This window comes from Nannospalax galili, unplaced genomic scaffold (genome assembly GCF_000622305.1).
Source record: "Nannospalax galili isolate Female #2095 unplaced genomic scaffold, S.galili_v1.0 scaffold566, whole genome shotgun sequence".
In the NCBI taxonomy this organism is placed as follows: domain Eukaryota; kingdom Metazoa; phylum Chordata; class Mammalia; order Rodentia; family Spalacidae; genus Nannospalax; species Nannospalax galili.
This window is the reverse complement of record NW_008355811.1, coordinates 147,072-171,102: the sequence shown is the minus strand read 5'-3', so window position 1 is coordinate 171,102 and position 24,031 is coordinate 147,072. Positions and strand designations below refer to the sequence as shown.

Genomic DNA, 24,031 nt, shown 5'->3' with positions numbered 1-24,031 from the left:
AGATCCTCCTGCCTCTGCCTCCCGAGTGCTGGGATTAAAGACGTGCACCACCAGGCCTGACCATCTTACTTTTAAGGGAAGAACTATTTTACTTCTGTGCTGGGACCATAAGCATAGTGGTAGTGTGTGGGCCTAGCATACACTAGGCCCTGAGTTTGCTCCCCAGCATTGACAAAAACAGTTCATGAGAAAAGTGTGATAACAGATGCCTGTAATTCCAGGATTTGGTAGATAGGCAGAAGGATCAGGAATTAAAGGCCAACTTCAGCTTTATAGGGAAATTAAGGCTAGCCTGAATTACATAAGACTGTCTCAAACAAATGAATACTATCCCCCCAATCTGCAAACAATTCACTCCTAACTGATATACCCAAAGTTCTTACACAGAAGGCAGGTTAGGGTAGAAAACCTTCATCCTAGAATCCCTAGGACACCAATGTGGAGGTTGAACAGTCACCATCAAATACCAATGCTCATAGTGAACACTGAGGACAGGATGGTCACACAGTATTGCATTTCTCTCCAGAGTGGAGTGGATAATTATAAAGGAAAAGAGGTCCTGCAGTACAGACATTCTCTCGCACAATCATGCCACATGGCTCTACAAGAAAGTATGGAAACCCATTAGTCTCAAGTGTCCATTATCTTGATGAACCCTGCCAACTATCTAAGGTACACATTCCACCAAATCAACAGGCTGGAATCAGGTTTCACCTTCTCCAACTACAATTATGTACCTTACCCAGGTGTTCCTTGTATGCAGTTCATATCCAACAGAGAGCAGAGATAGCATCATCGACCAGCTTTGGCCTGAGTTAGCACACTGGCTTAACTGGGTACTCCAAGTGAGACCCACATAAGAGTCTTCTTCAAAAACCCAAGTGGAAGAATCTCTGCAAAGAGCCACCTATGGTATGGCTCCATTCCTGAGATGTTGTGACTAGGCAAATCCTCAGACAGAAAGTGGGTTGGCAGTTGGTTTCCAGGGATTGCAGGGGAGGACAGTGGCAACTGAGGGCTATAAGACCTTTTTTTCTTTTTTCTTTTTTTGGTCTTTTTCAGACAGGGTCTCCCTGTAGCTCCAGCTGGCCTGGAACTTAATATGTAGATCAGGCTGGCCTTGAACTCAGAGATACACCTGTCTCTGCCTTCTGAGGGCTGGGATTAAAAGTGTGCGCCACCATGCCCAGTTTATGACTTCTTTTAGAGATGATGAAATCTGAAACCAACAGTGGTTCTAGTTGTATTACCATGAATTCACTAAAAGACATTGAACTGTACTCTTTAAATGAATGGACTATATGGCAGATAAACATCTATCCCAATAATGCCGGTAACTACTTGCAACTTCTACTCAGTCCACCCCCTGCTCCAAAGACATCACAGATGATGATGGCAAGCCCAGTTTATCAGGACAATGGACAGCAGCAGCCTCCTGTTCCTAAGTAAAGACACGGTTTCAAGAAACTCTCATAAGTTCCCAATACCAGTTAGATGCTTGGGAGATAGAGATAGGGCCACACAGCTCATGAGCTCCTTATGTCTGCAAAGTCATGTTCTCGACTAAGTCTACACGGCTTCCACCACACAGAGATACCTCAGAGGTTACCAACAATACCAGTAGCCTCCCTACCTTGCGATATGAAGGTCCCTCCTCTGCTTTGACCACCCGCTGGTTCACATAGAATACTCGGGGGATGCTCAGCTTGATACAGTGTAAGTCACTGCCGATGATGGCCCATAGCCGGAAAAGACCAGCTTGGCTGGTTTCACTGATCTGAGAGGAAATGCAGAACACACAGCACATCACATAACACACTGACACCTGTGAACCGGTAATCTCCCACATGGCCTCCAGCTCTGCCCACATCCCCCCATGTGCAGGACACCTATGATGGGCAGAAAGTTTAAGGTCTATCTTACTCTCCATCCCATACTGCAGGACTGGCTGAACAGTCCCTCCCCTGAGCCCACAAGAAGTGTGGCTGCTCTCAGCATCCTGCAACCTATGAATGAAGGTCCACACCTGCACAATTTGCCATGGAAGATCCAGAATGCTGCGGGCAGTTCGTCGCAAAAAGTTTCCCAGCCCTGTGGCAGGTCCCTCTCGGATGGTCCCATGCCTTGACACACTGTCTGTTGACTCTAGACACTGTCTCTTCCTCCGGGCCAGGCGCTGTCGGGCCTGCAGCTGCCACTTCTTCTTGTGGAACCGGAGCCAGACCAGCCACTCTTCCTGGACAGATGGCAACACATAACTGCTGGTGTATGTCGAACACCAACACCCTTCTCCAACAGCCTGCATCTTACTCCCAAGCCTTAGCAGCTTCTAACTGCTCTGAGACTCTCAGGTATTTCTATAACCCCTGTTTAGGAGGCAGGATTTACCTCAGGAACCCTTTACTATGTAGCATATTCCTAGGAGAGACAATGCCACAGCAACTTTTCCCATGCCCCCTCTGGCTTCCTTGCTTCCTACCTGGGTGGTTCCAAGGGAGGGAGGCTGCCCCAAGACTTCTTGCCAGGGAACAGTCAGTGCAAGGTCCTGAAACTCCTCTTGGCTCTCCCATAAAACTCGCTTCCTCTTAGTAGCAACTGGGACTGCTGAGTAGTGTGGCTTTGTGAGGCCAAAGTCCTCCATGTCTGGAGTGCAGAGCCTCTGGCTGTCTCCTGGAGCCTGGGCCATCACAATCTGGAAGGACCCAACCAAACTTTGTAATTCAGGATCTCAATCTGGTAAATTCTATCCTAGAATTCTAATAAATCTCCTGAAAAAGGATACTCATTTACAGACTAATTTAACTATTAATAACAAAAGGGTTAAACAGAAAAAAGTTTAGAAAACAGTGTCACTCAAAGACCATCAATAAGTAAATGTCCAGCATTTTGCCATGCTTGGCATATATAGAATGCTTACAGGGTAACCTGTTACTGAAGTGACCTATGACTTAGCCATGTATCTTTGAGATGGATACCTTCTGAAAACAGTGGTGTGGTTCATTCATTTAAACTGCTGTACAGCCAGGTGTGGTGGCACACACCTTTAATCCCAGCACTTGGGAGGCAGAGGCAGGCAAATCTGTGAGTTCAAGGCCAGCCTGGTCTACATAGTGAGTTTCAGAGTTGCTGGGGCTATGGGAAGACCCTGTCTCAAAAAAGACCAAAATATAAAAATAAAAAAATAATAAATATTTAATAACTACAAATAGCCAGGCATGGTGACACACGCTTTTAACCCCAGCACTCAGGAGGAAAAGGCAGGCGTATCTCCATAGCAAGTTCCAGTCAGGATGGGGCTACAGGGAGACCCTGCCTCAAAAAAAAAAAAAAAGAAAAAAAAGTGATTCAGTGTCTACCTCTGTACATGCTACTATGGTCACAGGGATGACCCATCTTTCAAACTTTCTCAGGGATGAGTTCTACTTTCCCATGTTTCAACACTAGTTGCCCACCACTTTTTCTCAGTTTGACTGAGAATACCTAAATATTTCATGTTGTAGTCATCTATTAGTAGTGAGGTCCCATACCTTCTGGCAGCTAGCCAGGCAGCCCTGTACTGTGGCCCAATGATCTACCTTCTTGTACTTAGTCCCTATGTGACTCTCTGAGTGGGGTGGGACCTAGTGACTTGCCTTTAATGAACAGATTACAACAAAGTAGCTTTCTGACATCAGTCACAGAATACTTCTGCTTGCTGGGACTACAGTTCTTATTCATTGCTTGGCTATAACTCTAACCTATACTTTTCATTGTTTTGTCTTCAATGTTTTACCAGGAAAAAAAAAATCTTGATTTTGTTGAGAAAACTGGTATACAGTACAGTGATTCAATTCAGGTCACTGTGTCTAATTTGTATGGCCCATTATTTACACATCAATCTGTTTTTAACACTCACCTGATGATTCACAATCTGTTTTCAGTCATATAAAATGATACTGGAAGGCACTGAAGAGTAAAGTACCACAATGTACATTTTTAGAGGTAAAATACCTCTTTAGAGTCAGGTGTGGTGGCACACACCTTTAGTCCCAGCACTCAAGGAGGCAGAGGCAGGAGGATCTTTGTGAGATTGAGGTCAGCCTGGTCTACAGAGTTCCAGATGAGCTGGGACTACAAGGAGACCCTGTCTCAAAAAACCAACCACCCACCACCCACCCATCCACCCACCAACCAAACAAAACCTCTTTAGAGGCAGCATCAGAAAATTATGAATGGCAGTTCACAGACCTTGTTACCCTGTCTTGTGTGTTACCTGTCTCTTTCCCTCAAGGACAAAGAGCTCACTGATCTTCTTCTGCTTGTAGACATCATTCTTCTCTAGCAGTTTTTTGTGCAGCCAGTCTGGGTGTTTGACACGTGGAACCGGGTTCTTCACCTGAGGATGACACAGATTAGAAACCCTTGTGTGACTCTATGGTCTTTGTGGTGCTGGGTGGTATCCCCTGGCTCTTGTCTCACCTGCTGCAGAGCTGCAGGGATGGTGATGATTTTCTGGATGGCACTCCCCAGACGCTCAATGTAGTAGTCCCAGTCTAGAATCTGCATACAGAAAGCACAAGAAGCAGCAATGTAGTAACTGTTTACATCATTACATGCCAAGCATTGCTAAATGCTGTGTCTCATTCCATCTTACAGAAATTCCATAATACAAGGAGCTCATTTTAGAGGTAGAAACTTGGTAGAGAGCTTCATGAGACCACAGGATCATAAGCTAGCAGGTGGTTAGTTGTACCTCAGCCTTATTCCATCCAAGAAAGTAGCAGCTCAGGGGCCTCCCTAATGTGAGCTTCCCAAGGCCTTAGTGTTGTCTCCCTACATACTATATGTCAGAAAGGAGGAAGTCAGAAGTAAAACTCTGGATGAGACAGGTGACCCAAGTCAGGCACATTCTATGCTAAATAGCTTTCTTTTTATCTTTTAAAAGATTTAATTTTAGGCTACAAAGAGACCCTGTCTCAAAAAGACCAAAAAAAAATTTTTTTTAATTTAAAAAAATTATGTGTATATGTATGCCTGTATGAGTTTATGTATACCACATGCGTGTAGGTGCTCTTGGAGGCCAGAAGCTATTAGATTCCCCGGAACTAGAATTACAGGTGGTTAATGAGTCATTTACGTGGGTGCTGGGAATGGAACCCAGGTCCTCCGCAAGAACAGTATGTGCCAATTATTTTTGTACTACTAAGGGTTTAAAAAGAGGTCTGGAGAGATGGCTCAGTGGGAAAAAAAAACACTTGTTACCAAGTCTGATGATCTGAGTTCAATGCCTGGAACCCATGTGGTAAAAGAACCAATTGCTGTTAAGTTGTCCGCTGACCTCCATGCATGCCATCACCTCCAGCCCCTTAAATAAGTGAAAAATAAAAACAAAGGGACTGGAGAGATAGCTCCGTAGTTAAGAGCAGGTACTGCTCTTGCAGAGGACCTGAGTTTGGTTCTCAATGAGTGTCTTACACAACTGCAGGACTCCAGCTTCAAGGTGATCCAACATCTTCTGAGCTCCTCAGGCACATGTACTCACATACACATACCCATATACAGACACACATAATTGAAAATAATAAAAATAAATGTTATAAAAATAATTGACACTCACTGTCCGAATATCAAAGTCTTGAAGACATGAACTCTTTAGCCATTTCCGGAGAAAGTGTTTCCTCACTGTGGGCTCTGCTTGGAAAATGGCAAGTGGGATGGCCCTGGGTGAAGAAAACAGGAACAGAATCACAACAATGAAAATAACTGTAAATCCCACTATAATTCTTAGCAAATGCACATGAAAATAAAGGCTCTGTACACACTGTAGCTTGTATATGATACACATAACATTCAATGACTAGTATTCTCATTAAAACATTTGGGTATGGCCTGGGACTATAGCTCAATGTTAGGAGTGCTTGCTTAGCATATGTAAGGCTCTGGTTCTGTTCTCAGCAGTACAAAACAGAATAAAGAATAAGGAAAAGGGGAGGGAGGAAGAGAAGGAGGAGAGGGAAAGAAAGGGAATGAGGAAAAGGAAGAAGAAGGTAAAGGAAGAAGAGGAAGTGCTAGGTATGGTAGTGAGTACCTGTAATCACAACACTTGGGAGGCTGAGACAGAACTGTGAGCGCCAAGGCCAGCCTGGACCACATAGCAGGATTGTATGGCAAAAAAACCAAACCAAGGGGCTAGAGAGATGGCTTAGTGGTTAAAAGCACTAGCTGTTCTTGCAGAGGACCCAGGTTCAGTTCCTAGCACCCACATGGCAGCTCACAACCAGAGGTCTGCAACTTTAGTTCCAGGGGATCCAATTCCCTCTTCAGGCCTCCATGGGCATTGCATGCATGGGTATACTAACTTACAGGAATGTAAAACACTAATAAACATAAAATAAACTTTAAAAAATGAAAAACAAACAAACAAAAAAACAATCAAACCAAGCCAAGCCAAGCCAAACCAAGCCAAGCCAAGCCAAACTAAACCCTGAAGTTTACAATCCTGGGTATATACCCTAAAGAATCAAAGTCAACATACAATAGATATATACCTGTACATCCATGTTTATTGCAGTCCTAATTCACAACAGTCAAGTTATAGAATCAACCTAGGTGCTTGTCGACAGATGAATGAATAAAGAAAATGTGGCATACGTACACTACTCCTCAGTCCATAATAATTTTATTCAGTATAACAAGATTATGTCATTTACAGGAAAATGGACGGAATTGGAAATTATGTTAAGTGAAATGATACAGAGGCACAAATACTGCATGCTTTCTCTCACATGCAGAATTCAGATTTAAAAAAGATATTGAGCTGGGTGTGGTGGTGCAAGCCTTTGATCCCAGCACTCAGGAGGCAGAGGCAGGAGGATCTCTGTGAGTTCCAGGTCACCATGGTCTACATAGACTTCTAGGCCAGCTGGGGCTACAGGGAGACCCTGTCGGGGAAAAAAAAAAAGACATTAAAGTACAAGGGCGCCTATTTGGGAAGAGAAGCAGGAGTGTTTGTGTATGTAGGGGAACAAAAGAGGGCAATGGCAGGTTCATATGATCAAAGTATATTATATGTATGGAAAATAAAATGAAACCCCTTATTTTGTACAAATAATATAAATTTTTAAAATGGCTTAAGTTGAATGCACATCATCTTCTGTTGGATGTTTGGTCTGTTTTTCATATGTAGCCACTGTCTAGAGCTGTTTAGAACTATCCTTACATGTGGGCAAGTAGATATTTCTAAAATATTGTTCCTTGGGTAAAATACACAAAAGCTGGAATGCTTTCTAAGGAATGAGCTGGTTTTCACAGCACCAATGAAGCAACTAGCAACTTTCAGTAACTCTTATAAAATACTTGTTATTGTGAAATATTATTACAAAACTTAGAATAGAGCATGGTGGCACACACCTTTAATCCCAGCACTCTGGAGGCAAGGCCAGCCTGGTCTACACAGTGAGTTCCAGGCCAGCTGGGGCTACAAGGAGACCCTGTCTCAAAAAACCAAAAGAAACCCTTAGAATATAACACTGATGCACGTACCCAGCATCTGTACTGCTCTGAAACTGTCACTTCCTATGAGAGAGAATAAAGTGGAGTACTGGGCACTGTATGCTGCCCGTCCTTTCTCACACAGAGGTCTATAGGACCCTTATTCTGGTATTGGTCCTGTGCATGCCTTTATACCACTCCTACTTGGATGTAGCCATGAAGAAAGAAAACATCCCTTTTCCCCTCAGGTTTTGCATATACAGCAGTCTTTTTTTTCTTTTCCTTTTTTTTCAAATTTTTTTGAGATAGGGTCTCTGTATACGGCCTAAGTTGACCTAGAACTTGCTATAGTTCAGACTCGTCTTGAACTTGAGCTCCTTCTGCCTTAGCCCCCTAAGTGCTGGGACGACAGGTGTCAACCCCACATGCAGCTACATGGCAGTCTTGGTTCAATACTTTCTGAAGCTCCTTTGTGTTGTCTGTGCTACAGTTCAATCCTTTTGATTCTTATATAGCATGTGTATATTTCTTTCTCTTCAATGTAGGAAACTGAACTCAGGGCCTTGGGAACACTAGGCAAGTGCTCTACCACTAATCTACAAACCCAATCTACCTAATTTTTGTGAGATTTTAGGGATTAAACCCAGGGCCTCCCAAATATCTGGTAAGTACTCTTACCAAATGAGCCACACGCCTAGCACATCCAGCCCTTTATTTCTATTTTGAGACAGGGTGTTGCTAAGTTCCCAGGCAGACCTCAGACTTCCTGCCTCAGCCTTTCCAGTATCTGAGAGTAGATAGCTACTACCATGTTTGGCTCCTGCAGAGTACGTTCCACCACCTAAAAACCATCTGACCATTTCCAGTGATGCTACGGTACTAAGCCAGGTGTGGTGGTGCATACCTTTTGATCCTAGCACTTTTGAGGCAAGGGCATAGGCAGATGGATCTCTGTGAGATGGAGCCCAGCGTGGTCTACACAGCAAGTTCCAGACCAGCAGGGACTACAGGGAGACTGTCTTTAAAAAAAAAAAAAACAACAAAAAAAACCCCAAACAACAGCAGCAACAAATAAATAAAATAAATGGTGCACGCCTTTAATCCCAGCACTTGGGAGGCAGAGGCAGGCAGATCTCTGTAAGTTCGAGGCCAGCCTGGTCTACATAGTAAGTTCCAGGCCAGGTGAGGCTACAAGAAGACCCTGTCTCAAAAAGACAAAAACAACAAAAACAACAAAAAACCTGGCACTAAACATGACAAGACGTGTTCAGGAGTACCAACTGAGGGCTGGGGATGCAGCTCAAGTGGTATAGTCCTTGCCTAAAATGTACAAAGCCCTGGATCTGAACCCCAGTACTCTATAGAGTAAGTGTGGTGGCACATAACTGTAATTCCAACACCTGGGAGGTGAAGGCAGGAAGATCAGGAGCTCAAGGTCATTCTCTGCTACATAGTTTGAGACTAGCCTGAGCTACATGAGACCCTGTCTCAAAAATCAAGCAAGGGGCTGGAGAGATGCCTCAGCAGTTAAGAGCACTGGCTGTTCTTGTATAGGACCTGGGTTCAGTTCCCAGCACCTACATGGTGGCTAAAATCACCTTTAACTCTAGTTCAAGGGGATCCACCACCCTCTGGGTACTGCATGACATGGGTCTACTTACATGCAGGCAAAACACTCATACACATAAAATATAAACTAAAAATAAATCAGAAAAAAAGAAAAAATCAAACAAGAGCCAGCAAGATGGCTCGACATGTAAAGGCACTCACTGCCAAGCCTAACAACCTGAGTTTGAGCCCCAGGACCCACATGGTGGAAGGAGAGAGCCACTCTAGCAAGTTATCATGTGACTTCAACCTGTACAACATGGCCCACACTCCCAAATTCCCAAAAAATAAGCAAGTATTTTACTAGTGGTATAAGCCAGTTTAAGAAGTTGGGGGGGCAAAGAAAAAAAGGAACATTAGGAATACAGAAGAGAGGGAAGGAGAGGGAGGAGAGAAGATAAAAGGGAGAAAAAGAAAGATGAAATTAATACACAAAACAGGGCTGGAGAGATGGCTCAGCAGTTAAAAGCACTGCCTTATAGTCAGAATATATAAAGAATTCTTACAAATCAATAATATAATAAAAATTTAAGAGGCATTTCACAAGAAAAAAAATACCATATAAATAATAAACATATGAAATGGTACTCAACTTTATCAGTCATCACGGAAATGCAAGTTAAAACCACAATGCAATGTTATTTTATGTACTCCAGAATGACCAAAATGAAAAAGAAATGGTATCATATGTTGGTAAGAGTATGGAGTCAACTAGCATTCAAATGTAATCTGAAACAACCATATTGGAAAATTATTTGAGAATAAAGGTGGATATGACCAAGAAAAAAAAAAGTAAAATGAAATTTAAAAAAATTAAAGAATAATACAAAACTAAAATAAACTCAAACAAGAAGTGCTAGGTGCCCTCCACTCCCAGACCCTCTGGGTGCGAGTCATACTCTTAGCCACATGGTATAAGCACCCATCTACCTGTGCACCCATAACTGGTACCAGCACTCTAGTTCTGACCCAGAAGATGCTGCTTAAGTCTGCACTGCCATGATTTCCGGGAGCCTGGTTTATCTTTCCACACATTGGTCTGAGCATATCTGAGGTCCTTCTTTCTCTCTGGGTTCTTTATCTAATGGAAATTTAAAAACTTGTCACTTGCCAGGTGTGGAGGCCCACGTCTTTAATCCCAGCACTTAGGAGACAGAGGCAGGTGGATCTCTGTGAGTTCAAGGCCAGCCTGGTCTACATAGTGAGTTCCAGGACAGCTGGGGCTACAGGAGACCCTGTCTCAAAAAGACCAAAAACAAAAAAAAGCCCTCAAACAAACAAACAAACAAACAAAAAACCAACTTGTTATCTTGATCTATGTGACTCTATTGAACTGGCTTTAGAACAAATAGTTTGACCTATGCCATAGCAATTTTTTCCTTATAGAAGTATTTGCTATTTACCTTTCCTACAGGCCTCTCTGAGAAGGTGGATGTCAACCAGCATTATCAGGCACCTGCTGTTAATGAACCACCCAACACTTAGTAGACTGAGATAATAACTACTGATGCTGATGAATCTGTACCCTGGGTGGTCTCACCTGTGGTTGGTCACTTGTGTAGCTGAGTGGCATCCTTACAAGAAGGCAGCAGACACTCTTGGTGGGGCCACCTTAGATAAATGCTCTCTCAGCTTCCAGGAGACCACTTGGGTATCAAGAGGGTAACTGCCCAATCTTGGAGCCCCTGTTAACTGGAGTTTAGAAGTCTTACATCCTGTCCATCCAACCCATTGGTTACAGAAGTCATAGGCTGCATCATTTCCAGGCAAGTGGGTCAGACATACCTTTCCACAAGAGACTCAAGCCACATTAGGGAGTGCCATGAAGATTCTGCAGAGGCCATACTGGCCTCCAGTTCCTCTGAAGGGACCACAGGTTTATCCTGTCTCTACTACTAGCTCTCAAGACTCCCATGGGGCCACTTTAGGACTTGGGTTCTGGTAGTCTGACTGAGATGAGCTCTTTTTTTATTGTGCATCATTCATAGGCAGCCATGGTTTCTTCCTGTTTCATTCAGTCTCATGGTAAGAGCTGGAAGCTGATCTGGTGGAGTTCCTTGTTGTTGCACCTGGTATGGCCTAGGAGCCGGAAGGTATTTCTTTGTCATCCATGAAGGGGACTGAGAGCTTGTTGGTATTATTGGCAGTAAAAATATGCTAGAGTCTCTTGTATGCTAGAGGACTCTGCATGGCTTGTCATAGGGCGACTCCTACTAGGGAGCTGTCTTTGGATGAGGAGCCCAAGCCCTGACCCTTCAAGATACCCACATTTATCTCCATAACAGAAAGTCTGACTCTTTTCAAACCAAGGTTCTCTAGCCTCACCATGCCCTCTCCAGGGTCCCACGAGGACCTTGTAAGGCCTTTTTGAGTTTATCTACAGCATCAGAGGCCAGCCTTCCTCTTTCAACACCCACTGGCCATACATTCTTCCTATGGAAGCTTCTCTGTGGGAAGGAGCCACAGGCTCCACCATAGGTATAGATATGCAAAGCCAGTGTCCAGTGTCCAACTCTTTTTTTTTTTTGAGACATACACACACACAAAAAAGATAGCCCAGCCTGGTATTAAACTCATTAAATAGTCCAGGTTAACTTTGAACTCACAAACTTTTTCTCTCAGCTTCCCAAATACTGGGATTACAAGTGTGCATGACTATGCCTGTTCCTCTCCTCCACTATCAGGACAGAGTATCCTTAAGTTACCCAGGTTGGCAGGGAACTTAAAATCCTCTGGCCTCAGCATTTTTGTGTGCTAGGATTACAGGCATGCACCACCACATCCATTCAACTCTTTAAGGAAGGCTTTACCTCTCAGTGACAGGAGAGCCTTCTGGTTTTCGGGAAATGATGTAACGGCAGCTCAGTCCTGCGTCTTTGACCATTTGGTCCCCCAGGAACTCAGCCAGGCGCTTTGCTGTACTGATAGATGTTGATTTCTGTTCCCCATAATCTTCTAGCTTCCGAGACATGGAGCGATTCTCAGAAATCAGCTCGAACAACTCAGAATCAGGCATGTTAGCAGCCTAGAGAAAAAAGCCACAGATGCGAGGAAGATCAAGCTTATAGCCACTGAAGATTTTGCTTCTGAGGCTGGAAAATGGCTCAGCAGTTAAGAGCACTGGCTGCTCTTACAGAGGACTGGGGTTCAGTTCCCAGCACCCACATGGTGTTAACAACCATCTATAACTTCCATTCCAGGGGATCTGATGCCCTCCTCTGACCTCTGTGGGCACTGCATGTACTTACATACATGTGGCAAAATACTCAAACAAACACACACAAAAGACTTTGCTCCTGAGGGATTGTTCATGTCTCTTGTTTAAGAAGCTGAAGGCAGGCTTTATACTTCTAAAGGGCAGAGTAATATCATTAAAAAAAAAAAAGGACAGAGCCAGATGTGGTGGTGCATACCTATAATTGTAGCTCTTAGGAGGTTAGGGCAGGTGGACTGAGTTTCAAGCCAGCCTGGGCTACATGAGACTCTGTACACAAAATATCAAGAAACATGTAGAAGCAATAAAAGCCAAAGCTGTAAACTTGAGGGAGTTGCTATGCCCAAGACAGAAAGCTGTCCTAAAGGAAGCAACATTCATGTAACACCGGCAGGGACAATGGAATTTTAAAACTTTCTCATAGATGGTAATGTGCAAGTAGATTAAATGGTAAGTGGCCCATAACACACAAAGATAAAGCAGCACAGGAACAGCTAAACATTCTGTGGAATCAGAATTAGAGGAAAGTCAGCACTCTTTCTCTTTCCCTCCCTCCCTTTTTTGTTAAAATTTTTTTTATTATTTTAATATTTTAAAAAAACTATGTAGGAGCCGGGTGTGGTGGCACATACATGTAGCACTTGGGAGGCAGAGGCAGGCGGATCTCCATGAGTTCAAGGCCAGAGTGGTCTACATAGTGAGTTCAGGACAGCTGGGGCTACAGGGAGACTCTGCTTCAAAAAGACAAACAAACAAACAAACAAACAAACAAAAAAAACACAACTGTGTACGAGTGTATTGTCCGCATGCATGGAAGTGTTTCCTTGTTGTGCTATGAGCGGAGGTCAGAAGAGGCATCAGATTCCCCTAGAACTGGAGTTACAGACAGTTGTTATCTGCCATGTAGGTGCTGGGAATCAAACCCCGGACCTCTGCAAGAGTAGTCAGTGCTCTTAACTGCTGAGCCATCTCTCCACCTCCCCTCCCTTTTCTGTAATGTTGGGGATAAATTATAAAAATTATGTGTACAATTATAGAGCCTACTAAGACTTTAAAAATCAGGTTTTGCTGGGTGTGGTAGCGCATGCCTTTGATCCCAGCACTCGGGAAGCAGAGGCAGGCAGATCTCTGTGAGTTCAAGGCCAGCTTGGTCTGCACAGTGAGTTCCAGGACAGCTGAGGCTACAGGGAGACCCTGTCTCAAAAAGACCCGCCCCCGCCAAAAAAAATCAGGTCTGGTAAGATGGCTCAGCAGGTAAAGGCACTTGTCACCATGTTTGAAGGCCTAAATTCAATCCCTGGGACCCACACGGTGGAAGGAGAGAGAACTGATCCTCACAAGTTTTCGTCTGGCTTTAACAAGGCTGGGTATGGTGGCACATGCCTTTAATACCAGCACTTGGGAGGCAGAGGCAGGTGGATTTCTGTGAGTTCAAGGCCAGCCTGGTCAGATATAACTACAAGGGAGACCCTGTCTCAGAAAACCAAACAACAATTTAAAAAAAACAAACAAACACGAGGGGTTGGGGATTTAGCTCAGTGATAGAGCGCTTGCCTAGCAAGCACAAGGTCCTGGGTTTGGTCCTCAGCTCTGAAAAAAAAAAAAAAAAAAAAAGTGATGTGATAATTACTAAAGTTTCCTCTTAAAAACTATCTCCTTCAAATCTGACATTGGATAAAAGCTGGGGAATCCTAGGGTACTGGTGCTAAGGAAGCCAAGGTTCATCAAAATGGCCCAAGTTTGTCTATTATTTGGCTCTCCAAGAACCTAGGGTACACAAGTCCCATTCCTATAAGATGGTTCATCCTGACAGTCAGTTGAGGAGGTAGGTGGGGTCTTACCTTGCTGTATAGGACATCTAGCCAGTAGTCAGCCACTTTGGCCACAGAGCCATATACTTCCTCTAGAGTGCTACCCTTCAGGAAGGCCTCAAAGACCGAGGACTGGAAGATTTTAATCAGCTGTAACTCCCCTCGGCGTTTGACCTCGAAGCCTTTTAGCTCAGCCAAAGAACCATCTTCATTGAATACAGCATATCTGGAAAACAAGGTAGACACCACAGTGAAGCAAATCTCTGGGTGCTGGGTGCTTTCTGTCCCACCTTTGCCTTCCTCTTCCACTGTCTGACCCTGATGTCAACTATGAGGCAGCAAGCAGTGCTCTATACTCACAAACAGAAACGGGTTATGGGCCCACCACTCAAAACCAGAATACGTCAGGTGGTAAAGAAGGCTGGCACATCAGTATCTACTTTGTTTTATCTTCCAAATTGAGTTAATAAAACAAATAACTACCCCCCCGACAAAGTTTAGTCCCATTTTGGCTCCCAATCTATTTCCCCTACCAGGTTGTTAAATCTAGTCCACCCCAGTGTATTTCCTTTCCAAAACATAAAGGCTCTGAGATTCCTACCTCTTTTTCAGTTTCTTCCCTTCTTCCTTAGAGGCTGGAAGGATCATGGCAAGGTAAGGTCCATCAACTTCAAAAAAGATGCTGTTCTCAGAGCGGGTGACATAGGTGAGTGAGGAAGGCTCTGTTAGCTCCTGGTACTGGTGGTTGGTGAAGCCTTCCTGAGAACCAAGAACCAGAATGGCTGTATCACTCCTAAGGGCCTAGACCTGGTAACCACCTCCTGTTCTCAGGGAATGGATGGACCAGTAAATAAGCTCTTTCACAATGGACACATCTGGCAGCATAAAAACAGGAAAGTTGGACATGCACAACAAGTCAAATCTCAAGTATCATTTACAAAGTCTGACTTGCATGTTTTATGTTTCCATACATACATGATCTTTTTGGAAAGATAAAGATAGCACAAAAATATATCAAGGATTGCCAGAGTTTGACTTCAGTCCTGAAGCAGGGACAACACAAGATAAGGCTGGAGGATCTTATAATACCAGGAAGTAAGAAAGTGTTTCAAAAACAAGAGTGAAAAAAGAAACAGCCAAAACATGGAAATGTCCCAAGAACACATAAGTGTGAAGAAATCCTTGTGGCCAGCTAGGAATAAACTAAGCAACAAAAGACATAAGGATCATACTGGACTATAACCCAAAGTATAATAAACAAGTACAAATCCATGCTGCTTAAGTAAGTCAATGAATAAGCAGAAGGGTAACAATGCTCCCTTAAGAATTCCAACGAACAAGCAAAAGGAATGAGAGAAACAGAAAACTGCTGTGAGGAAAAACCAGCATATGAAACCTATTATTAGCAGTGGTACAGGTGAGACCTACCAATACCTGGACTGAAGTTTGAGGAGCATTTCAAAACATGCCTTCATGATACTTCCTAATTATCTGTGGTGGTTCTAACATTTGCCAGATGCTCTTTGATGCTCATTCTCTAGGAATAAGTGACCCTCTGCCTATGTGATTACTGAGCAAAGAACAGCATGTGGACAAGGAGTTGGGGGACCTCATTGTGGAGACATCTAGCAGATGTCAACAACATTGCTAACCTAGTAATGAAGCCCATGTCCTCACAGAGGAAATGTGCCATCATCTCTATGGCATTCCTCCAAGAAAACCCAAATAACATTGGTCTTTTAACAAGAAGTGGCAACTCCAAATTGAGGGCAGAAAACAAAATGCCTGACCAGAAAAGACACAGTCCAGGCTAGGGAGGACAGTGTGGGCACCTTGGATACTAGAAGAACAACAGTAGGAAAACTGGGGACTCCAAATGATGTATAGTTCCATTGCAGAGTTTGTCAACATGAATTTCTTCATTTTGATGACTGTAAATGTACTTTCGGTAGATGTTAACATTAGGGGAAGCAGCCTGAAAGATACTCAGAAGTTTTCAGTGCTATTTATGTGTGTGTGGTATATGTGTGCATGTATGTGCATGTGTGCATGTGGAGGCCAAGTCAATGATGGATGGCTTCAATTTTCTCCACTTAATTTTTTGAGACAGCGTCTCTCACCGAGCCTGGAGCTCATCAATTTGGTCAGGCTTCCTGGCTAATCAGCTCCAGGGGTCCACTTGTCTGCCTCTTTCCCTGCAACCTCAGTGCCAGAGCTAGATGTGTGCCCTGTGCCTAGCTTTTACATAAGTGCTAGGGATCCAATTTCAGGTCCTTTATGCTTAACACTGTACCAATTGAGCTGTCTCCCTAGCCTCCTTTCAGTACTATTTTTGAGTTTTTCTTTTTTAAAGATTTTATGTATTTATTAATTTATTTAATTTAGGAGTGTATGAGTGTTTGCCTGCATGTATACAGGTATACCACATATATGCCTGGTGTCTGTGGAGACCAAAAGAGGGCATTAAATGCCGTGGAACTGCAGTCAGGATGGTTGTTAGCCACCACATGGGTGTTGGGACCTGAACATGGGTCCTTTGCAAGAATAGTAAGTGCTCTTAACTATTGACCTATCTCTCCAGTCCCCTATTTTTGAGCTTTTTTTTCTTTTTTGTCTTTTTTAGACTCCCTGTAGCCCCAGCTGGGCTTGAACTCAGAGATCCACCTGCCTCTGCCTCTCCAGTGGTAGGATTAAAGGCATGTACCATCATACCCGACACTTGAGATTGTTTTTATACATTTAAAATTGTTTCAAAATAAAAAGTAAAGGCAAAAGTAGTGTGGTTGTTGTGAAGGAGAAAAAAATTCCACCTGTAACTTGAATCTAGTAGTCTAACCATATCCTTATGGTATAGGAAAGTCACTTTGAACAGCTGAGGGAATTAGGAAAAAGAGCATGAGATGGAAGGTTCTTGTAGGGAGCCAAATATATCACCTCTAAAAGTCTAAGTAAATGTCCACACTGGAGCCAGGCCAGAGGTCAGAATGAGATGTGTCTTTTGGCTGCATAACTCACCCAGACTCACCTTGACCATGATGTTCAACATGGCTCCAGGATAGGAGATGGTCACCTTGGACTTCTTCACATTGGTTGTTTTGATGACAAAATTTTCAGGGAAGCTATTGGGTAAGACGCACCATATTCCATCTGTGTCCAATTCTAAGGGCCTCCTTTAGAGAAAAGAGTGAAGGACATGGACAGGTGGGGCCATGTGGCCTCAAGTTCTTAAGTCAGGTTTTGAGTATCTCAAATATGATGAGATCAAACCCAGTTCTGTCTTCCCTGTCTTCATTGTTTCCTGTGATTGCCCCTCCCCAACCCTTCAGCTGACCCCAGGTCCACTTACCCAATCTGTTCGATCAGCTCTCTTGCCTGGGTGATGATGTTGGCTCCTGTGAAGCAGACAATGCCAGCCATCTCCATGGAGTACCAGCGGGCCCTGGAATGGACAGCCTATAGTCTATGGTAGGCAGGGCCAACAGGAGGCTCTTTCCACAAGGATTCAGAGGAGGGAAAAAGGATTCCACAGGAGAGATGGTGGAACAACACGCTTGAAGCAGGACAGAACTAAGGCAGAATTTGGCTTGTCCCTTCTGCCCCTACTTGAGCATGACCAGTGTGGCTCAGGGAAGATCTAGAAGGGTTAATTCATGATTTTAGAGTCAGTAGGACTCTCACTCCCAAGCCTATTCCCTTTTTCTTTTGGAGACTGGGTCCCCCTGTAGCCCCAGCTGGCCTGGAACCCTATTCTGAAGTTCAACCCTCAACCATCTTCTTCTATGAAACTAAGCCAACACTTGGGCAGCTGCCCTCAGCAACTTGCAGGTCCACCTGCCAACCCTTACTCCGGCTTAACCCTTGTCTAATTGCTCCCTCTCATTCTGACCTAGCAGAATTTAGTATGTCCATTCTCATTAAAAACCAATAGGGGAAGCCAAGCATGATGGCACATGCCTTTAATCCCAGTACTTGGGAGGCAGAGGCAAACAGATCTCTGTGAGTTTAAGGCCAGCCTGGTCTACCTAGTGAGTTCCAGGACAGCTGGGGTTACAAGGAACCTGTCTGAACCCCCCCCCGCCCCAAACAACCAGTCAACTAGCCAATCAACAATCTTCATCAGAATCAATTCCAGGATCAGTTTTCTCCTTTCCTCTAAAGCTGCAGGCGGACAGTGGTCTTATCTTCTGTGTCTCTAGACCCTTAGAGGCTGACTTTACGTTCATGCCACTCACTGATCTGCTTTCCCAGAGGCCCAACCAAGCTGTCCAAGGAATACAGATCAGGCCTCACTGGCACACCACCCAAACCACTTCCTACTTTCTTTCTAGAACAGTTCCCATTTTGACTGTGAGACTCTGGCCTCCTAGCCAGTTCTATACTCTTTGTTGGTTACTCCTCTGCCCACTCCTTAAATAATCTAATGTTGTTTATCAGCTACCTAAACCTCTCCACTCCAGGGATGACGAAATGATATAAACATGCCAGAAATCAAATCGTATCTCCAGTCCACCATGCTTAAATCAAGCTGTTGAACAACATATCTCTCTCTTGACCCCCAGACTCTTTATTTTGGGTCTTTTTGAGACAGGGTCTCCCTGTAGCCCCAGCTCTCCTGGAACTCACTATGTAGACCAGGCTGGCCTTGAACTCACAGAGATCCGCCTGCCTCTGCCTCCTGAGTGCTGGGATTAAAGCCATGCGCCACCATGCCCGGCCGACCCCCCAGACTCTTGAGCCAATGTGGCCCTGGCTCTCTTGGACTCCCTAGTCCCAGCCAAGCCTGCATCACAAATATTCTCTGAGCTGGCAGAGCATTCCCATATGCATTCAACCTCCTGGCCCAGTCCCCCAAGCCTGAAGATACCCCCAACTTCTTTTTCCTCAACCATCACACCATGCTCATTCCCTCCTGGCGCATGTGGCCCATACCCTTTGCGCATGACATAGCCATAGAAGGAGTTCAGGATGCACTTGTGAGCCAGCTGCAGTGAGTCATACAGGATCTCCATATTCTTGCAACGCTTCACCTCAGCTGCATCACCTGACTCCACAGCTGCTGAGAGCTTCTTCTTCCACACCTGGTAGCACATGCGGGAGCCTGAGTACCTTACAGCTTCTCCTATCTCAGTCCACAAGGTCAAGAAACCCAAGTTTTCAATATTAAAAACTTTCAAATCTATAGAGAACTTGAAAAAGTGTATAACGAAGACCATTCAATCTTTTAGACTGGCCACCTGTTAATATCTTACCATATCTCCTTTATTCTGTATGTGTCTCCATCGCTCTTGGCAGACCCTTGAAAACTATGGCTATTAAAAACCGAGTACTGTAGGACATTCTCCTTTAATATTCTCCTAATATTACTATTAGGACTAGGGAATCTAAAATAAGTGATATCACCAAGCTCCATATTTAAGTTTCTTCAATTGTCTCCAACCCTGGAAACCAATCTAAGATGATTTCTTCTGCTTGAACTGTCTTAAACCTAGCACTGCCTGTCTGGGGTAGATGTTCCCAAAAGAGTTCTGCACACTAAGGAATACATATCACATTTTTATCTTGTAAGACTAAAGACTTGTAGAAAAAGACTTCATTACAGCAACAATCCCTCTAGTTACCTCAGACTTTGCTTCTTTAATTCAAGAAACTGAAAGTAGCCCCCCCCAATAAGCTGAAGAAACAAATTCCATATCCAAAGACCAATGACTGGAGTTTTCCTGGGGCTCCCAACCTGAGTACCTCTGCTCAACTGACCCCTACACAGTGCACTCGGTAAGATGATTAGATGGTGTGAACACCTGAGCGAAGGCAGCCAGTAAGGCACACAAATCAGAGCATACCTTACAGCATCTGTCTAGTCATTAGTTGGCAAATCTGTAGGGACTCAGTACCTAGGGATTTCATTTCAAAATGAAAACAAAGAGACGTAAGGAAAGCCATTGATATGTCGGCAAACTTTCTAATAAAGATGAGAAGAAAAATATTTAAAGGGCAAAAACTCTTCAGATAGGGCCAGAGAGATGGCTCAGAAAGTAAATGTATTTGCGTCAAGCCTGAGGACCTGAGTTCAATCCCTAGGATCTACATGGTGGAGAGTGAGAGAGAACTGACTCCTACGAATAGTCCTCTTAAATTCTATAGGTATGGACATGCACACAAGATACCAAGATAAAAATACTATTAAGCTGCTTCCCTGGGCCTGCACAACCTGCCGGCCTCTCTCCTGGGTAAGTCCACTACACCCTCCATGCCTTGACTCCCCTAGACCCATTCACGCTCCCATCTCCCCTGCCCATCTCTCCTCCTAGCCTGGGTACTGTGCCATTCCTTGTCTTGGCACCCCAGACACCGGGGGAACCACCACTGCTTCCTGATCCTTTGCAACCCAGTTCCTTCTCGTGGTCCCCAGGAGCTCTCTGGGCCTGGTCCTGCCCTCACCTTCCTCTGCTTCCCTGGGCTGCACCTCCGCCAGCCTCTTTCCTGGAAGGTGGGGCTGAACTCTCCACCTGGGGCCACCACTGCTTCCTGATCCTTGCATCTAGATGGACCCAGTTCCTTCTCAAGGTCCACGGGAGCCCTCTGGGCCTGGTCCCTCCCTCACCATCCTCTGATTCCCTGGGCTGTACAACCCACCAACCTCTTTCCTGGACACTGGGGCTGCCCTCTTGGCTTCCTGATCCTTTGCATCCAGACCAACCGAGTTCCTCCCTGTAGTCGCCAGAAGCCCTTGGGGCCTCTTCCCGCCCCCATCTCCCTTTCCATCTCTGGGTGGCACAGCCACCACCTGCCTGAAACCAGCATCTTTCCTAGGCCCTGCTCCCAGGCCAGTCTAACCCCCAAATTCCTGAGGACATCTTTCCTGGAGGAATCCAGACCTTAGGAGAAAGTCTGAGAGCATCTGATCCTCATCTGACTTGGGTCTCTGTGGGAACTCCTGAAGACAAAAGCAATCTGACCACTCCAATATAAAATCAAGAGAGAACCGGAAGTTTAGACGAATCGGCTTTTCATACCCAAAAAGTAAACCACAGACACATAAAGTTCAAAAAAAGAAGCATCACTAAACTTGAAGGCTTGAGTCTCACACAAGAACCAGAAACTACAAGAGAAATTCACAAGTCAAAATCACAGGGAAAAAATAATAACACAAAAAAACCAAAATAACATATCCCCACCAAATATCAATAGTCCTCTAGAGGAGTACAATGAGAACCCCCTAGAGATAATGAACATGGAACTCAAAAGAACAATTATAAACATGATTAAAGAACTCAGTGAATTTAAAGAACACACAAAGAAATGAAAGAACTGAAGGAAGATAGGAATAAATTTCTGAATGAATTCAGAAAAGGGCTAGAAATATTGAAGACTACTCAGGCTAAAATGAAGAAGTTGAAACACTCAGTAAACCAATCAGAAATGACAGGAGAAGGCCTCACCAATAGGATGAATGAAATGGAAAACAGAGTATCAAGACTGGAAGATAAAGTGGATGAACTGGACCATTCAAGCAAACATGAAAAATTTAAGAAAGCATAAAAATGGAATATGCAGGTATCGTGTGACACCATAAAAAGACCAAACTCGCTGGGCGCGGTGGTGCACGCCTTTAATCCCAGCACTCCAGCACTCCGGAGGCAGAGGCAGGTGGATCTTTGTGAGTTCCAGGACAGCTGGGGCTACAGGGAGACCCTGTCTCAAAAAGACGAAAAAAAAAAAAAAGACCAAACTTACGAATCATAGGCATACAGGAAGGGGAAGAATCTCAAGAGATGAATGGCATGGACCAGATCCTCAACAGACTCATAGAAGAAAGTTTCCCAAAATTAAAGAAAGACATGTCCATACAAATACAAGAAGCATATAGAACATCAAATAGACAGGACCAGAAAAGAAACTCTCCATGACACATCATAGTAAAAACACTAAATGTACAGAACAAAGAGAGAATACTAAAAGCTACAAAAGAAAAACAACAAGTCACAAATAAAGGAAAACCCAGCTGACTTTTCAGTGCAAACTATGAAAGCCAGAAAAGCCTGGATCAAAGCATTCCCAGTTTTAAATGACCACAGATGCCAACCCAGATGACTATACCCAGTCAAAACGTGTATTATAGTCAAAGGGGAAAGAAAAATCTTCCATGACATAAATAGGCTGAAGGAATTCATGTCCACAAAACCAGCCCTTCAGAGAGTTCTGGAAGCAATACAAAAAGCTGAAGAAAGGAATAACTATATCCAAGGGGTTGAGGAAAGACATTCAATGAAGGTAAAACTGTGGAAAAGTACAGCTATATCAAGAATAAGAACAGAAATAAAAATGACAGCATTCAATACACATCTTTCATTAATAAGCTTAAATATTAACGGACTGAATGCCCCAGTCAAATGACACAGATTAGGTGAATGAATTAAGAATCAAAACCCATCTTTTTGTTGTCTGCAAGAAACTCATCTCACTTTCAAGGACAGGCACTATCTTAAATAGACTTTAAACTGAAACTAACCAGAAGAGACAAAGAGGGCTATTTCATTCTGATCAAAGGAACAATCAATCAAGAAGATATTACAATCATGAACATATATTCACCAAACTCTGGTGCACCCAACTTCATAAAAAAAAATACTACAAGACTTTAATACCCAGATTTATCCCAACTCATTAATAGTATGGGACTTCAATACCCCACTGTAGATAGGTCAAAAGGGCAGAGAGTTAACAGTGAGACATCTGAATTAAACAATACCATATATCAAATGGACCTAAGAGACATCTCCCGAGTATTCCACCTAAACACCAAAGGACATACTTTCTATTTAGCGCCCCATTGAATATTCTCCAAAATTGACCATATACTGGGGCACAAAACAAACCTCAACAAATACAAATAGATTGAAATAATTCCATGCATTCTATCAGACTACAATGCAATAAAGCTTAAAATCAACACACGAAGAAGCCCTAGTCACCACGTGGACACATGGAGATTAAACAACACACTCCTGAATGATGAATGGGTCAAAAGAAAAATTAAGAAAAGTATTCCTGGAACTAAATGAAAAGAACAAAACACAACAAAACCTCTGGGACATGCTGAAAGCTGTCCTTAGAGGGAAGTTTATAGCTCTAACTGCCTACATTAAAAAATCGGAAAGAACACAAACGACAGCATTGCAACTCAAGACCCTTGAAAAGCAACAACAAATGAAACCCAAACTCAGCAGACAAGAAGAAATAACAAAAATCAAAGCAGAAATGAATGAAATAGAAAAAAGAAAACAATACAAAGGAACAGAGAATCTTAGAGTTGGTTCTTTGAAAGGATAAATAAGATAGACAGACCTTACCCCAGTTAGCCAAAAGAAAGAACAACCCCAAATCAACAAAATTAGAAATGAAAGGGGAAACATCACAATAGACAATAAAATGATCCAGAATATTATAAAGGAATACTGTACAGCCTATAGCCCATTAAAATTGAATACCTAAAGGAAATGGGTGTGTATCTAAAATCAAGGAATCACCAAAGCTGAACCAAGAAGATATCAACAGCTTAAACAGACACATAACACATGATGAAATTGAAGTGAAGCAGTAATACAAAATCTCTTGACGAAGAAAGCCAAGCCCAGGATGGCTTCACCGTAGAATTCTACCAGACATTTAAAGTTCTATATCCAATACTTCTTAATTTATTCAAAAAGATAGAGAGGGAGAACTTGAAAATTCCTTCTATGAAGCCAGCATCTCTCTAGAACCAAATCCAAATAAAGATACAACCAAAAAATAAAACTATAGACCCATATCCTTAATGAACATAGATGCAAAAATTCTCAACAACATACTTGCAAACCACATACAGACACACATCAAAAAAGATCATCCACCATGATCAAGTTTGCTTTATCCCAGAGATATGTAACTC

At 43.5% G+C, this 24,031-nt stretch overlaps 1 protein-coding gene across 1 annotated transcript in view; it reads right to left on the bottom strand.

Moving 5' to 3' along the window:
• The window catches only part of Pole (DNA polymerase epsilon, catalytic subunit), a 62,649-nt gene that overhangs the window by 20,629 nt on the left and 17,989 nt on the right, over window positions 1-24,031 (bottom strand). Inside the window, exons 21-32 of the mRNA XM_008853727.3 lie at window positions 19,033-19,181; window positions 17,450-17,542; window positions 17,129-17,273; window positions 14,705-14,862; window positions 14,134-14,329; window positions 11,889-12,103; window positions 5,597-5,699; window positions 4,459-4,539; window positions 4,253-4,375; window positions 2,480-2,692; window positions 2,027-2,236; window positions 1,634-1,777 (exon numbers count right to left, since the gene is read on the bottom strand). Coding sequence (XP_008851949.1) covers window positions 1,634-1,777; window positions 2,027-2,236; window positions 2,480-2,692; window positions 4,253-4,375; window positions 4,459-4,539; window positions 5,597-5,699; window positions 11,889-12,103; window positions 14,134-14,329; window positions 14,705-14,862; window positions 17,129-17,273; window positions 17,450-17,542; window positions 19,033-19,181 — 1,830 coding nt within the window. The remainder of the gene's footprint in view (window positions 1-1,633; window positions 1,778-2,026; window positions 2,237-2,479; window positions 2,693-4,252; window positions 4,376-4,458; window positions 4,540-5,596; window positions 5,700-11,888; window positions 12,104-14,133; window positions 14,330-14,704; window positions 14,863-17,128; window positions 17,274-17,449; window positions 17,543-19,032; window positions 19,182-24,031) is intronic.